The 14,203-nt window shown below is 42.5% G+C and overlaps 1 protein-coding gene across 1 annotated transcript in view; it reads right to left on the bottom strand.

Moving 5' to 3' along the window:
- Positions 1-6,206: 6,206 nt before the first annotated feature.
- Positions 6,207-14,203, bottom strand: part of PRICKLE1 (prickle planar cell polarity protein 1) — a 66,247-nt gene continuing 58,250 nt past the window's right edge. Inside the window, exons 3-8 of the mRNA XM_054178634.1 lie at positions 12,244-12,357; positions 11,274-11,411; positions 10,595-10,798; positions 9,853-10,039; positions 8,848-9,711; positions 6,207-7,522 (exon numbers count right to left, since the gene is read on the bottom strand). Coding sequence (XP_054034609.1) covers positions 6,666-7,522; positions 8,848-9,711; positions 9,853-10,039; positions 10,595-10,798; positions 11,274-11,411; positions 12,244-12,357 — 2,364 coding nt within the window. The 3' untranslated portion in view covers positions 6,207-6,665. The remainder of the gene's footprint in view (positions 7,523-8,847; positions 9,712-9,852; positions 10,040-10,594; positions 10,799-11,273; positions 11,412-12,243; positions 12,358-14,203) is intronic.

Below are 14,203 nucleotides of genomic sequence, written 5' to 3' on the forward strand. Positions count from 1 at the left end.
GCTAATCATTTCCTTAATGTTTTTTGCTACACCGTGTAACTGCAGGCAGCCACCGAGCAGGGCAATGTCCCTTCTTCTCCTCCTCTCTTCCTTCCCGTGTTTGTATCTTCTCACCAGTTTTCATCCATTGTTTTTAACAATTAGAAGGCTGTGTGTAATCTTTATTGCTGACATGAAGAAGGAGCAAGCGTTTAGAGTGGCAAGGAAGGCAAGCAGGCCTGTTTCTTTAGTAAGTCCAAGTTACTTTGTATTAGGTGGAACATGACATTGAAACCTAAGGCCCCAAATCCATCATCATTTCAAACCTAGGTGATTCTGGACCATTCTATGCGTCTGTGAATGTCTGGCACCGCTTTTGACCTGATGGAGCAACTTGAAATGGGGGAACAGTGGTTGAGGAGAATAAAGAGACTGCCAATGCTACACAATGACTTTGCAGAGATGAAAAATATTCAGGACTCATTGGTGGTGTCCTGACTGTTGGATTGTGTACAGCATTACATTTCATAAGGTACTGGTTTTTATGAATGCTTTAGGAAAGGAATAATTCCAGTCACAATCACAGAGAGGTAAGTATAAGCATGATGGTTTTGTGTGCATTTGCATTCAGAAACTTGAAACTCTGTAAAAGGACTTATGGCCAAACCTCACTGATTCTGGAGTGCTCAGTGTTTCAAAATTCAAAAGTCTTTAAAGTCAGCCTCCTTATTAAGACAGCTGCTCAGATTTCATCAGAATGTTAATTGAAATAGCAATGCTTTTTGTACAAAGTACTGTATGTATCACAGCATCTTACACATGCAAATATTGATATGGAATATGAAATATGTATGACATCAGCTTCCTGAGATGCCTGATTAGTGTTTATGTCAGTGGGATGTGGGTTTTGCAGTTGGCATTTGTTGGTTTCTAAGAGTTCACATTGCTCAAAGGAGATGACCTGCTACTTAACCTTGTTGGCCCCTGGGATAGTGTGGGCTGCACAGTGAGTGGGAATCAGCTCAGGGATCCTACAGGATGCTAACTTGGGGAAGGAAATGGGCAGAGTGAGAACCTGTTGTGGCACAGTAGCTAGACCTGCCCTGCCCCTTCTGGCAATAACTTGGCTTGCCAAGATCAGTTATGAAATCACAGGCAAAGTCTTCTCTCAGGCAGTGGCATAACTACAGAACTTCACTACTTGTCTACAGAACCAGGAGCCTTCAGGGTGTGACACCAGAGATTCTGCTTTGGATTAGAAATGCTAATGGAAAAAAAAAAGCCAAAATAGTGTTTAAAATATTTTTGATTAAAAATGTCCATTGTTACTGTACAGTTTGTTAGGAGTCTCCTTTGGTAGAAGCCTGATTAAATTGACTATGATGAAAGAATCTGATTTTTCAAGTGTTCTTCTGTAAAGACCTAAGCTAAGAATCATAGAATATCTCTCATTGGAAGAGACTCATAAGGATCACCGAGTCCAGCTCTGCTCCTTGCTTGAACCACCTGAGACTAAAGCACGTAACCATGTGTGACATTGCAAATGCTCCTTGAACTCTGGCAAGCTTGGTGCTGTGACCACTTCCCTGGGCAGCTTGTGACTGACCACCCCTCTCAGTGAAGAATGTTTTTCAGATGTCCAATCTGAACTTCCCTGATACAGCTTCCATTTCTTTGTGTCCTGTCACTGGTCACCAGAGAGAGGAGATCAGCACCACCCCCTCTACTGCCCCTCTTGCAGAAGCTGTAGACTGTGAGGAGGACCTCAGCTGCTCCTTCTAAATCTTGCCCTTGAGGCCTCATAACATCTTGGTCACCGTTCTCTGGGCACATTTTTAATAGTCTGATGTCCTCCTTATACTGAGGCACCCAAAGCTGCACATAGTGCTTGAGGTGGGGCTGCACCAATGCAGCCTGGGACAGTCCCCTCTGACTGGCCAGCCAGCTATGCTGTGCTTAATGCACCCCAGGACACACTTGGTCCTTTTGGCTGCCAGGGCACACAAATGCCTGAATCCCTTTCCATAGGGATGCTCTCCAGCTTCTCACCCCTGTTTGTACATGTAACCAGATCTACCCTAGCCCACATGGAGAATCTGGGACTTGCTCTTGTTTTAAACCTCAGAATTGTTTGGGCTGGAAAGGACCTTTAAAGTCAAATCCAGCAATTAATCTAACACTACCAAGTCTGGTGCTAGACCTTGAGCACCATGTCTCCCTTGAGGGAGGTCCATAGCTCCTAGTTTAGCACCATCAGCAAACTAACTTACTGTACATTTGACTCCTCTGTCTGTATCCTTTACAAAACACTGAAGAGGAGTGATCCTAAAACTGCCCTGGGGAACCCCACTGGTGGCTGTCTGCCAAGCTGACGTAACCCCATTTATTTTAACTCTTTGAGCCAACCCCTCAGCCAATACTCTTAGGTTTTTCAGATCAGCTAATAGGTCAGATGGAGCCTTCCAAACTTTGTTAGGTTGTCCTTAGCTTCATCTGACTTTCCTTTATAAATGGGTTAAATCTTACTTATGAACTAAGGAGCCTTTTGAAATTTCCCTAAGTGCTGTTTCTATGAAAGGTTTGATTCACATTAGTGAGTGATCAGTAACTGGTTTTCCATTCAATACTTGTTACATTGACTATTCACATTTAACCTTTTGTGCTATATGCTTCTGTTGATGTAAGTAAAATATTGTGCCAATCACTTCAGAAACAAACATGGCTTTTAGTCTTCCTTCCTGTAGAAACAAACATACACTTTTACTTCATCTCAGTTAAACAAAATTTGTTCTTGCTCTTGTGGCCTCAATGAGGCTCCTGGGAAGGGGTAGGAATTTGTGCTGTGCTGGAGGAATTTTTGTTACATGCAAATAAAACTTACTTCTAGTTCTTATTATTAATGTGCAGATACTCTTAAAAGAATTAAAGTGGAAGAAGAAAGGAAAGGAACATGGGAATTCAGTGCTTCCTGCTGAAGCTGGGGTGATTCTGAACTGGTTTGGCAGCTTTAAGTGACAGCATAAGTTGCTTTGAAAACAAGCAATGAAACCACTATGGCTAATGCCACGTATCAGAGGAGAATTGGTTCCATGTACCCTGTTTTCTGTGCAAGGCTCTCTCTTTTGATGAGGATGTGGAAAATGTGTTGCCCTAGTATTTCACACTGTCCTGAAGGTTTGGCTTGGGACAAAGTTCAATTTTTCCATAGAAGCTGGTAGGTGATGCTACATTTTGGATTTGTGCTGGAAGCAGTGTTGATAACACAGGGATGTCTCAGCTATTGCTGGGCAGGGCTTACACATTCAAGGCCTTTTCTCCTTCTTGTCTCACCTGCCAGCAAGTAAGCTGGGGGTGAGCGAGAAGCTGGAAGGGGACACAACTGGGACAGCTGACCCCAGCTGACCAAAGGGATATCCCAGACCATGTGACATCATGTACAACAATAACATTATGGGGTGGAGGGCAGGAAGACGTTTCCCAGAGCTGCTATTGCTCAGGGACTGGCTGGGAACTGGTTGGCCAGTGGAAGCATCTGGGGTTTTTCTCTATCATCTGGTGGTTTTGGGAGTCTGTTTTGCTTTGGTGTTGTTTCCTGCCCTGCCCCCCCCCCCCCCCAAATTAAACTGTCTTTTATCTCAACTCACCCTTTCCCCTCCTGTTTCCTACTTGGGTGGTGGTGAAGTAGACAGGGAGCAACCGCTCATTTGCACTTAGGTGCTTACCAGGGTACAACTCCACAGCTAGGTGCTACTTCTAATAACACAAAAGAGAATTTACAGCTTCAGTGATTGTATCTTGAGTCTTGTGCTGGTAGCCAACACTCTGTCCTGTACCATTATCTTTAGGGTGGAAGAACTGATTTGAAACACTCCTTCTAGGAAGTGAGCAGAAAGAATGAAGGAGAATGCTTTTATGTCAAGCTGATGTAGAAGACCAAGTTCTATAGCTATATCCTTAAACTTAGTGTGTTTTATAAAAATGGACAAAAAAAATCCAAGTTAGTCCCTCTTTCATTAAGTGCCCTTACAAGTACCTGTTACTCCTTCCCTGACACAACAGTTTCTTAGCAGTCTGTTCCTCAGCAAAGCAAAGCTTTCTAAGTGTTTTCTAATGCTGCTAATTACTTACAGTCCTGCAGCCCAGAACAGGTAAGGGAGATGTATTACCTTGCAGCAGAGGTATCTGAACAAGCTGCTTAACCACTGTAAGACAACAACACTGGAGCACTGCTCCCCTAGGCATTGTGCTGTGCAATCGGATCTTCCTTGGCTGAGTTTGGTCTTGAGGGAAAACAGGTAAGAGCTCCTGTCTTGGGCTCTGCCAGTTGGCTGCTAAAAGAAAGCAAATGCTGCCCGAGCCACTACAGCAGCCTGCCAGCTGGAGACATCCCATGAGCATCCCCTTGGCCCATGTGATGCAGCATGATAGTACTTTGATCAGCTTTTATGTACACAAGGTTGGTTTGTACTAGAAAAATGACTCGCGTGGTGAACACCACCTCTGGGAGTGATGGATCTAACACTTACTTTATCCCGAAAAATACAATCCCATAACCACTACTTTAGTTTAGCAATAGCTTCCTTTTCTCTTGTGTAAGCCAGTACCCATGTGTCTACTCCCTCCCTTACTTCCTTGCTTTTATTGCAAAACTTCTGTATCGTCAAGAATTAGAAGTGTAGTTCAATTTGCCCGGCTTCTCTTTTGGTAGTAAGTATCTGGTATTTCATGAGGTACCTCTTCAGGTGGTCAGAAAGCCAATAGCTTTGTCATTGGGTATCTCAGTTGGTGTGTGTCACTCTTAATTCAAGTAACAATCTTCTGCCCTTTATCTAAAAAAACTGGAAGATGTTTACTGCAACTTAAAACAGCTCCTGCTCCATGTAGGAGTTGAAGGCAACTCCTGAGATTACCTACTACTTTATAAATGTCGCCAGCTTACTTCCTGGAACAACCCAGCATCTCTGTTCTGTGATGCTCGGGGACTTCACTAGCTTTTGGGGGAAGGAGGGGAACAAGTGAGAGTGATGCAACACTGGAACAGGCTGCCCAGGGAGGTTGTGGAGTCTCCCTCTGTGGAGATACTCAACACCTGCCTGGATGTGTTCCTGTGTGATCTGATATAGGTGATCCTGCTCGGGCAGGGGGTGGGGCGGTTGGACTAGATGGTCTGTCGAGGTCCCTTCCAGCCCCAAACATTCCGTGATTCTGTGAAGAACAAAAAATAACAATCCACAACCACAGCAGTTGCATATCTGTTGTTCTGATATATTCCAGGCTTGTGTGGTTTTTACATTTATATAGTTTACATTTTGCTTGACCCATAAATAACACTTGCAAGATTAAGAAGGCCATAGTTTAGAGAGTATTTACATAGCCCCACCATGCATACAGAGCTTTTAATACCTAGTAGACAAAATTAAGCTGTGTTTGCACTAAACATTTTTTTTTTTCAGTATTTCTCAACTTAAAACCTCTGACTAAAATACAAGCAATATTTCTTCCATGATGCTGCTGTTTAAACCCCTAACAAATCTAGTTTGATATTGTAACAAACGTGTTCAAATTCAGGGATATAAAAATATTCAGCTTTTAAACTTTTAACTGTACAATATGTACATTAGTATTTGCACTGTTAAATTATGAATACATTTAAGCCTATGAAATACTACATTATAAATATCAATGTTTGGTGGTGGGTTGGGGTGGGTTTTTTGTTTGTTTTTTTTTTAATTATTATTTAGAATTGCAGCTAATACATTTTTTTTTTTGTTTTAACCTGGATAATGGCATTTGAAAAGACACAATTCTGGAGCCTAATCCTTTAAGCCCTTATGAAAGTATTTGTTACGCAAGTAGATTCATTGAACTAATGGGGTTACATGCCTGAGCAAAGGACTCCAGCAGCTGTACCTCTCTCTTTTGCTGCTGGGGGGTGGGGGACACGGCATGGAAAGCATCACCACTCACTGGCAGCCAGGTCCAACTCCAGCAGCTTAATTAATATCTTCCTTTAAACAGAGACACACACACAATCCTTTCGGAGGGATGGAATTCTTTAAAGAACGTGGAGGCCACGGAAGTTGTATCAACCATTTCCTGCTGCTCTTGACTACATCAAGGCCTCCAGCATTTCAGCTCCCATGTTCTGATTTTGGCCTCTTTAATAGTGGACTCTTGGGAAAAAAGCATTTTCCCAAATGAAAAAAAAATAATCAATTTTTTTTGTAAAGAAACTTGAAGGAGGAAGAGCAACCTTTTATCAGGAAAGAATGGGAACAGCATGGAGCCTTCTTTTGCTTGGTGGTAAGAGGAAAAAGTCAAAAGATCACACCCTGTGTGAGTATAGCTACAGCACAGGTCTGACACTTTCACTGATCTTTGTTGAATCCCCTCTCTCAGGTAATTCGACTTAGGTGAAGAGCAAGCACAAAATAAAATGTCTACAAAACATCTGCATGAGGAACTGCAGTAAGAGTAAACCTAGCACTATCTGAGCAGACTGTCATTTGGCATGGTGACATTTCCCACTGTTACTTATACAATGTAAACTCTGGTTATCATTGACACTGGCAAAGCATTAAGAACCTTAGCAACTTGCCTAAGTATAATTATTAATATAAAAAGATGTGGTTCAGGCTGTAGCTACAGAGTTATTAACTGGTCTTTCCCAACTGGTAAAATCAGTCTTAAGAAATGATGCAATTTTTCCCTTTGTGTCCCCTCTTCTTCTTCGATTTGGTTGTCCTTTGTCCAAACTGAGAGCTAGATAACGCAGCAGTTGGACCAGAAAGGTCATCTGTGTAGTATGGGTATCTCAGTGATCGTGGCTGTGGAATTGGCTGTCCTAGAAAATATCCTTCTTCTTCAGAGTCGGATGATGAGGACGAGGTGGAACACCAGGAGTCATCTTCCTCACCATACAATCCAAAAAACTTATCAACAACCTGATTCCTCAGTGCGTAATCGGACCGCGTGTGGGCATACTGTCCGTACAGCTCCGCGTTTTGGATGTACGCCTGAAGCTCACGTGAGCTTCTGTTCTGAATAAACTTTTCATGATCCTGAGGCGAGTAATAACGAAATCTCTCTCTTGGAGAGCATCTTCTTTCTGTGGCCAAGTTGAGTGCATTATCTGAACGAGACTTCCTACTCCTTCTGCGATGATGAGAAGGACGATTTCCACGGTCTTCAAAATGGTAAACACGCCTACGAGTCCTTTCACTCATCGGAGGCTGACGTATTTCAATGTTCTCGTAACTTCCATTATCAATAACATCATCTGAAAACTTTACTTGCTGTGGTCTAGACTGGGATTTAGATCTTCTCAGTACAGGCATATGCACTGGCTTTTCCTCTGGCGAGACCTTTTCCTGACACAACTCTGAGCTCAGGCTCTTCAACGACTCTGTACTCCGATGGAGCATCGAAGAGTTCAGAGTTCCCATGTTGCTCAATTTCTCACAGTCCTCTGCTTCCAGTTCTTGGAAGGTTTGTAAAGAGTAGAGAGATGGCCGTGGCTTGCCTTCTCCATCCATTGAAGCCCCTGTGGTGGGAATGGAGAAAGGAGGAAAAGGAAAATTAGCAAAGAGATAAGTCTTATAACAAAATAGTAAACATTTCTTTTCATCCAAGAAGACCTGATCAGTGGGTTTTGGAACCGTTACCAGAAGGAGTAGCTTCATGGAAAAATAAGCTTTGTTTTGACTGAAATCATTGAAGTGTTTGTTCTGCTTACTAAAGAATTAGCTAAAATTAGGGTATCAAGAGTGGAAGATGTTTAACAAGTTTAAAATTTGTGAACAGCTCTAGTATACACACTTTAAGAATTACTTTGAATTGCTCTACAGTATGTGCCTGGCATTTCTAAGGCTAAAGTATTCCATGTTTCTGGTATTGCTCTATTCAGTATTCCAGCTGTTGCTACAGGAAAGATAAGCTTGCTGCCCCTCAAAAAACAATCAGCAGTAAGCTGGCCTAGTTTACTCCAGGTTTGTGTCCAATGACCATGCATTCCCACAACAGCATCATCTGCCCACTGATCTTCCCAGGTGAAATACCTCTACTTCCTCCTTCTCCTGTGCCCCCTGAACCAAGCTCCCCTTTTGGTTCCTTCATTACTTCTTAGGCAATGCAGCATGTGCTTGGTCCTGAGCTACAGGAGCAGCTACAGTAGCTCCAGGTTATAGGAGGAGAGAAATTGAGAAGAGGACAGGACAACTTTTTAAATGGGTATCTCATAACAAACTTGCAGGCTTGTGGTTTTTGTAGGGAGACAGAAAAGGAAGGTTAAAACACACACTCAAAAATCTGACTTACATCCCTGTGTCTAATTTCAATCGGTTTGACAAGGAGGTTCACAAAAGTGGATTATCAGCTTATCTTTAGTCAATGGAGAAAGATATTGTCATAAAGCTCATTTCCCAAGGCAAAGAAAGTGACTGTCCTTTCAGATTTACTACTTATTTTAGCAAGCAAACCAGGAATTTAAAGTGTTTTGCAGATTATTTTTCTAATATTATCCTAGTATGTAATGCAACTTCTTCTGCTTAAGGTATGGAAAAATGAAATCTTCATTTACTTAAAGCAGTAGTTTGTATGTAACAAACACATAGTTCAAGACCATTCTTGGTGTTCATAAGCATTTAAAGGAAAGATAATCCAAAAGGGAAAGAAGAATAAAGAGTTTTAAGCAGCAGAAATCTGTCTTGTGGAAGAACAGGCACTTGATAAAAGCTATTGCCTACTTTACACACACTACTTGCTACTACAGCTTTTTAGAAATCACAGCTATGGGAAGTCCAAAATACTCCAACATGCATGCTTTGGATGACCTCTCCAGCAAAACCAGTCATTCCCCCCCCCCATTACCTGTTATATTAGATAAAGCCAAAGAATCCATGGAGTCTCGAACACTTTGTTCTTGCTGTTTCAGGTCAGACAGACATTCAAGTGAACCTCCATACCACGGCGTTTGGTCATGTTTGTATTCTGAGGCCCTGTGTTCCATGTCTAGTTCCTGGATTTTTCTGCTGCTGGCAGGGCCTGGGTGGCTGCCGTATGCAGAGTCACCCAAGCCATCTTGTGACTGAGCCCAGTACATATCTGATTGATACTTCTTACTTGCTAGACTTGGGTTATTTTTTTTCAAGTCCAACTTGTTCTTGACCATGCTATCAGAAATCCAGTGTTCGCTTGATCTAATGTCTACCTCAGCAGGCTGCTGGAAGAGGCTTTTATCACCAAACTTCAGAAGAAGCTGAGTCATGTAGTCTTCGTGTTCAGCCCATTCTTCAGGGTCTTCAGGCATTTCTTGCTCTACTCTTCCTTTCCAGAAGTCTTCATTAACAAAGCTTGCCTCTTCCCTTGAAAGGCTTAAGTCATCCATCTTACGAGAAAGTGTGTCATCAGCGTTGCCTGCAAGGCCAGGGAATTTGTAATTGAGGGCTGGTGACAGCAGCAGGGACTGGCGGCACTGGTCGGCTGACCGGCTGCTTTTTCCCATGCGAACGCTCCTCCTGGAATCTCTGGATCGAGCTGACTGAAAGGCAGAGTCAGAAGAGTCGGAGGCATGAACATCCTCTCCCAAGCTGCAGGTTTTTGAACAATAAATCTGCCCTTGCTTTGGAAGGAAAGGGCAGCCGAGCAAGGACACCTTGCACTGAGCACAAGAAAAGCAAGTCTCTGTGGCATGCCAGTGCTGTCCATCATAGGTCATCTGAGCATGGTCAACACCTGGAAAGGGAGGGGAAAAAAACAAACAATGCTTTTTGGGGCTTCTCTAAAAAATTACTTGCAGAATCTACATTCCTGGAATGTGAAATAAGTCAGCTTTCCCTTGCTTTTAAGCTTAACCCTTAAAAAGGACACACTTACCAATGTGCTCTCCACAGGTCTCACAGTATTCTGCATAGAGAGATTCAAAACAGTTACAGCAGAACGGTCGCCCATCCTTCATGATGTATCTCTGTCCACCCAGGATTGTTTCACACTCGAGGCAACAGAAGTGTTTCATGTGCCAGTGGCGACCCTCAGCTTCTGTACACTCATCAGCAAAAATGATCTTTTTGGGGATAAAAAGTAAAGTTTTAGTTAAGTGCCCAAAGTTTCACCTTGAGAGTTTAAGAGGATGCAAACTATGCTAACTGTGCAGTTCACACATGAAATTTACTCTTACTTAGCTGCCTTTGGAATACAAAGAGAGAAACAATCTCCCATATCAACTGCAGCCTTCTGATCTTTTCTATAACAAAAAACTAAAAAAAAGGAAACAAAAAAGAGAAAACCAAAACTTGTGCTTTTTAAAGCAGAAAACCCCCAGAGAACATAAAACCTCAGCCATAAAAAAAACTGATCAAGGTGATATTTTGGCATATTTGTACTAATTCAATCTCCAAGATTCAATTCTAAATATGAACAGGCAGGTGGCTTCTAAGTACCACCAGACTGCGTGTAATGTTGCCAGTTTGATAAGAAGTCAAACACCCTTCAGCCTTCAAACATCTATCCAGCAGATTCCTGCCATATAGGAGTGCACCTGAAGTTAGTATTTGCTCAGGTGAAGCAGTTTGTGAACCAAACAGGAAGGAAGATTGGCTGTAGATTGTGAATTATTTACCTCATCACAGGCTGAACATCGAGGTTTGAGAAGTTCAGCATGGTGTCTGCCACAGTGAATTTTTCCATCTTGGTAGAAGTAGATAAGGTCAACAAGCAGCTCGTTACATGTGAAGCACACAAAACATGAGGGATGCCAGCACACACCAGGTCCAGCTCTTGAGGCAAAAACTGCAACTTCACCCCCATTTACTTTAGTACCACACTTGGGGAAAAAGAACAAACAAACAGAAAGTGAACACACTTTCCATCCCAAACCATTAGCTTCCAACATTTAACCTAATTTGAAACACCAAATCAAATATGCAGGGTTTGGTCCAAAAGGGGAAAAACATCCTCAATTTTTGTCTAGACGAGCTGTGCATCAACTAACCTTGAGTGAACAGAATTTATGGTAACATGTTTAAGCATATGATGTTTTTCTAATTGCCATTACACTGGCCAGCAACAGGGGGTTTAGGTTTTTTGAGCAGGAAGCAGCAAAGGTCCAGTTCATTCCCAGGACTCAAAGGCTATGTTTTGCTTAAGCAGGGACTACCTTCTTTCTGTTTACATGCAGTATCAGAAAGAGTCTCCTCTGTGTGTGTGCACAGGCAGAGATAAGCTTACATTTAATATTGAGATAGTGTAGTTTTAGACTGTTCAGCCTGCTAGTTAGCTTGTGGCACCAGTGGTGTTACCTGTTCGCAAACCGCATGCATCACTGCTCTCGAGAGCAGCTTAATAGTGCCTCGGCCGAGGGCCTCCTTTTTGCGCTGAGAGCTGAACATCTGCAGTTCCTTCTTTTCTTCTTCACTTAAAGACTGGCAGTATCTGACCTATGAGTGAAAACACAGGAGAACTTATTTTAGGTGCTGAGTAACAGGTTAATAAATGCATGTAGCAAAGAAATTCATCAGGTGTGCTGGCAATCATCATTAAACTTTTCCAGCTGGTGGTTTCTTACCATCAAAATAGTTATCTAATACAGCATTGTGCACAAGTGGTACAGAGGGACATTCTGCATTACAAGGGGGGGGAAAAAATAACCTACTCAACTAAGAAGCTGTCTAAGCAAGAAAGAAGGTTTAAAAAAAGCCAACCCAAAACCTGCTGCTATCCTAAAGTAATGGAATGAAGCTAAATCGGTCGTAACATTGTCCATTAGATTTATGGTTAAGTGCCCACAACTAAGTATTGCAGTATGCACAAGATCTTAAGCATTGACACCCCCGCCCCCTCTCCCTACAAAGAGCTTGTTTGTTATTTCCACTTCTACTCCAAATTACACTGCATATCTGAGATGCAAACCTTTTACTATCACAAAGCATCCTTTTTGTGCACTACAATGCAATTCCAGGAATTTGTAGGTTCCTGGTAATTGGTGGGTGGCTGCAAACACTATAAACCCAACTTGTGTTAAGTTTATTGCAGTGATACCAGCACCCCTAACAAGCAAAGGCAGTGTCCTTCCAGACAGCTCTTATCTGCACACAAGCCAACTGGACAGCTAAACAATGGACCCAGTGTACACACCATGCTGTTTTATAGGTCAGATGCCACCGCAGGCCAGAGTTTAGGCTTGTAATAAATGCACAGGTAGGTAATTCTCCAAGTAAAAGCTGACAGGAGACACAAGCCCTGATGGTCCATCCTAAAACCTGTATTTACCTCATTATCATGGGGTGGCAGCTGATAGAGAAGCTGTTTAATTCGATGTTTCTCTCCAGGGCTGTTAACATAAGGGACCTTCTCCTCTGGCAAACAGGCGAAATACAGCTGGACCTGGCCAGGAGGAACACAGAGTTCAGACCAAGAGATGCACATCATCCATGCACTGCAAGCTTCCTTCAGCTACTGTTTTATCTCAGGTCTCGTTTATGAGGGAAGAAGGTTACGCTACATTAGATCTGTGACAGGGTTTGTGCTGGAAATAGGAGACCCAGATGAACCAGCTCAGCAAACCTGAATTGTCTCTGATAAAACTAGCACCCAGCTGCTGAATTGCTTTTCTGGAATGCAATTTGCGGTGACAATTAGGGGGGTATCATAAATTATGCACGTTTAATGTTCTCATTATTCCCACCCCCTTCAGGGCTGGTCAACAACCCCTTGGAAATTCCAAGTTTCCCCTCTGCAATTTACCACGTAAGGCATGAAGCTTTTCAGAAAACAGCCACTATATAAACACATTTAATTTGCTCTCTGCATTTTACACATTGTTGAGACAAAAGCTGTTTTGTAGTCTCCTGCTGATCAGGTTCACCCAAAGCATCAGCTTTCATTGCTTCCATGTGGGGCTTTGGTGAGAAGGTGGAAACATCCTTCCCTTGGGAGGAGGCTGCATCCACCAAAAATTTCAATCAGATGTGACTGAACTAAAAAATTTTCACAGGCTGGGTGTTTTTGGTAAAGAAATCAATATTATGTGTACACACCTATCAACCTTCCCGCCCCCTGCTTCTTTCTGAACAGAACTATGACAGGAAAGCTGTAATGAACACTATGACAAAGCCCAATGGCAAAAAATATTTTTGTGGAACAGTTACAGATTTATTGTTTTTCCTATGCAGTTTCCAGCTTGTCACGAGGCCTGGGGCTGTAAATAAGAGCCGGCTATTGGCAAAAATATTACTTGCCAGCCACACTGAAATAATGTTCAGGTCAACAGCTTATTACTGTGCAAGACAGATGAAAAAGAAGCAGCCATCAGTCACCTGACTCGGGAAGCAATTGGGAAAGGTCACACAAAACATGACTTGGTCTTCATTTAACCAAAATTAAAACATCAGAAGTCTACTGTAAACCCGCTCGCTGCTGACTGTATTCCAAGAAGCTGCAGGCAAAGATAACAACACGCAGGAAGAAGTGAAGCTCTAAAGGTATTTGTCATGCCCTTTTCTCAAGTTTATTGCACTGTTCTCAAGTCATTTTGGGGAAAAAAAATCTGTAGTAAGTTTGAGCTAGCTGGATTATGAGCATCATTAGGGCATTTAATTGCCCTGGCGGAACGTTAAGCTTGCTGTTTGCCTTAAGGTCTGGTTCCTCAGGATTTTTATATATGCTTAAGTGATAAAAGCAATTTCCCTAAAAATAACCCATCGTCTGCCATTCCTGCTGACTTGTTGCTTTAGTCAGGATCAAGAAAACCTCAGCACAGCAAAAAGGAGACATCTCCTTCACCTTTTTAACTAGACTGTATGAGCTTGCCATCTGAAGGAAGGCTGCTCTGCCTCTGTTAGCAGATGCCACAAAGCCACTCTGTCCATTTAACGCTGGTCTGAATTCTGGATATTACCAAGGATGCAGCTTCAGCACAGCTGCAATGAATACCCACAAGAGCTGCAGTTTCATCTCCCATAGCAACTTTTATTTCCATTACTGTGATGTTATAGAAGAAGAAAGGAGAAAGGGGAAGGAACAGCCCAACCAACCTGTGAGTGTCGGGTCCAGAGATCACACAAAAGAAATCCCAGCATGAACAAATTGCAGGCATACAACTATTTAAACAAGCATAACACACACTACTACTTGTCACACTAACAGAACACTTTCATTTGTGTGTGCTGTAGTAGCATACATGCTGGAGAAGTCAAATGCCTAATTATTTAGAGAGCTGTATAAGTGCAGT

The sequence above is a fragment of the Dryobates pubescens genome, chromosome Z (genome assembly GCF_014839835.1).
Source record: "Dryobates pubescens isolate bDryPub1 chromosome Z, bDryPub1.pri, whole genome shotgun sequence".
Classification (NCBI taxonomy): Eukaryota; Metazoa; Chordata; class Aves; order Piciformes; family Picidae; genus Dryobates; species Dryobates pubescens.